A 2,842-nucleotide genomic window follows, 5' to 3' on the forward strand; every position below is an offset into this window, starting at 1 on the left:
GTCTCATTACTAGATCGGACTCATAGAGATCCACCTGTTTATAGCCTCCCAGGAGCTGGGATTACAGGCATGCACCACCATGCCCAGCCTTAATTGCCATCTCAGCGCGCCCCAGGGGTGGAGCCAGCAGGGCATGCCAAGGGATCGAACCCCAACTGCTGTGCTAAGCATTGACTGTTAATATTTTAAAAATTTTCATTTTTACATAGTATGAAAATGGGACAAATAATAAATATTCTTCATGACATACCCGCTGACTGTCCATTTCATTCATTTGAAGAGTTCCAGATATACTGGGATGACTTGGTAGGAACAAAAATATTTATTATAAGTTATTTGATTTTATTTCTTGTATTTTAATGTGTTTAGCTTTCTCCAAGTTGATATAAATTTTGTGCTTAATTTATAGTATGGCTATAAACTTCCAGAAGATGGTAGAAATATTAAAATATACTGTAACATCTACTTCAAGATGATTGGAGAAAGGACTTTCATGTATCCTTTTTTGCAGTAATACTTGTAGGAGATGCCTTCTACCCACTTTATTATCTGGTCTTGCTCTGGCCCCATGATGTCATATTTAACAAAATTACTTTTTCTTCTACTTATTACCTGTATAAGTGTTTTGGGTTTTGCTTAGAATTTTCACCTATTTCATTTGAAGGTGAGTTCAGTAAGAATAATTTGTTTTCTTAAATACTGTTCCAAAAATTATTTTTTTTTGTTTTCACAATTTAGCTAATAAAATATTTGAGTAGACAGACGAAAATTTACATTGTTTCCCAGTAGAAAGTGAGAAAACAATCAGGATTTTTTTCTTAGCCAATGGCTCCCTCTAGTGGTATTTTAGATATTTTTGGGAGTTGCTGGGTATTGAACCCAGGGCCTTGTGCATGCAAAGCAAGAGAGCTACCACAGAGCTCCAGCCCCAGCTGAAGGTTGATAGTTCTTTTGAGATTATGTCATTCTACAGGCAAATTTTAGAGGGTTTCACTTGTACTTAATGGATTGCATTCACTGAAGAATATATCTAACAGTATTCTCAAAAGCCACACATAGAAACAAGAGCACAATTCAGGTGGAACTCTTGAATCTTAATTAGTACTGTTTGAATTCTGATTAGCTAGAGTTTAGAAATGAAAGACACAGCTCTGTTTTCTGTGTTTCTGTCTCAGATATGCACAGTGAAACTGAGGTTGACATATACCAGTTGTTCTCCTTTCATAAGATGTCAGGATATTTCCTGTAATTACTGTTCTCAAAGGTCTGCTTTTGGAGTTTGAATATAATAAGTATATGTTGTTTCTCTGTACTAAAGTTTTAATTGCTTTACTTTTATTTTCTAATTTTTTGATATTAGGGATCAAACTCAGGACCTTGTGCTTGCCAGGCAGGCATTTATGCTGTTGAGCTATCTCCCCAGCTTTGAAATTTTCATTGATAGTGAAATTATAACTTATTCTTGTTTACTAATGCAGTTATTTTTATTATCTATAAATATTTATATGGCTTTCTTTATGTATCTTTGGACTACTTTAGTGTGGCAGTCTATCTAGAAAGCCATGTAATAATGGCACTTTTAATTGCCTTAATTATGATTTTTTTGAGACAGGGTCTTGCTATGTAGTTCAGGCTGAACTCGAACTCATAGTAATCCTCTTGCTTCAGCCTCCCAAGTGCTGGAATTACTGATGTGTACCACCATGCCAGCCTTAATTATGAATGTTGTTCCAGAGAACCATATTAAACTCCATAAACATGAACAGTTATTATTTATTAATAAAATAATTTTTAAATAAAAGGAATGAATGTGTATAGGATAAGCAATATAAAAATAGTTGGGTTTTATGTGGTTTTTGTTGTTCTTCCTTTTGAGACAAGGTCTTGCTATGCAGTTCTGGCCTTGATCTCACTTTGTAGCCCAGGTTGGTCTCAAACTTTCCAGGATCCTGCTGCCTCAACCTTCCAAGTATTGGGATTACTTGAGTATACCACCACGCCAGTCTATTAATGTATATTTTTAAACATTGCTATTTAAATGTTTTATAATTGCATAAAATTGCTGTCTCTTACACACAAAAAAGTTACATTGTCCTTTAACTTTGTATAGATACCCTCTCAGTTGCATTAGAAGTCAGCCTATACAGTTCTTCCCAAGGGTAGATTTGGAAGGTGTGCTGAACAGTTTTCTTTCAGATTTAAAATCCAAATTGCCTCGTATATGTGGATTTCCCATAAAGATGACAAATAAGGCATGCTACTATACGCAAGAACTAACCAAACCTCATGTACAGGTAAGAGACATTTTAATCTTTTCTAGGTCAAAACATGTTAATCACTTGTCTTGCTCAATTCTCTTGCTTTTTCTCACAGACTTCTTCAAGGACTGTTTTCTCTTAGTTCAGTGTTTCCCTGATACTATTTATTATTCAGTTTAGTCATTTGTTTTTATTATACCTAGGATGATATTATGGTAGTTGTTTACTGAAATTTTTTACACAAATGAAGGATATAAATGATGTGAGTTGTTAAAGATTAAAGAGGGAGTTTGTGAAAATGATTTATTTTTTTAAATAATTTTATTGAGAAATAGCAATGAGACAGTTTCAAAACATTACTAGCACAGTTTCAATAATTAATATATCACATATTGTTGTCTTAGTGGTTATTCATTGTAAAAGATGTATACATGCTGTCCTGTCCATAAACACTATTAGAACAAATCTCTCTATTCATTAAGAAAATGCAGCTGATTATGGGCTACTGGACTCTTTTAGAATATTTTGCTGAGTTTACAAACCTATAATATTCAATAACGGAACTTAGAAAAAATGGGATATAC

At 33.7% G+C, this 2,842-nt stretch overlaps 1 protein-coding gene across 1 annotated transcript in view; it reads left to right on the forward strand.

The window, feature by feature from the left end:
- The window catches only part of CUNH18orf63 (chromosome unknown C18orf63 homolog), a 73,420-nt gene that overhangs the window by 41,024 nt on the left and 29,554 nt on the right, over positions 1 to 2,842 (forward strand). Inside the window, exons 9-11 of the mRNA XM_023700078.1 lie at positions 210 to 306; positions 410 to 495; positions 2,111 to 2,294. Of these exons, the coding sequence (XP_023555846.1) occupies positions 210 to 306; positions 410 to 495; positions 2,111 to 2,294 (367 nt within the window). The remainder of the gene's footprint in view (positions 1 to 209; positions 307 to 409; positions 496 to 2,110; positions 2,295 to 2,842) is intronic.

The sequence above is a fragment of the Octodon degus genome, unplaced genomic scaffold (genome assembly GCF_000260255.1).
Source record: "Octodon degus isolate 3935 unplaced genomic scaffold, OctDeg1.0 scaffold00120, whole genome shotgun sequence".
NCBI lineage: Eukaryota > Metazoa > Chordata > Mammalia > Rodentia > Octodontidae > Octodon > Octodon degus.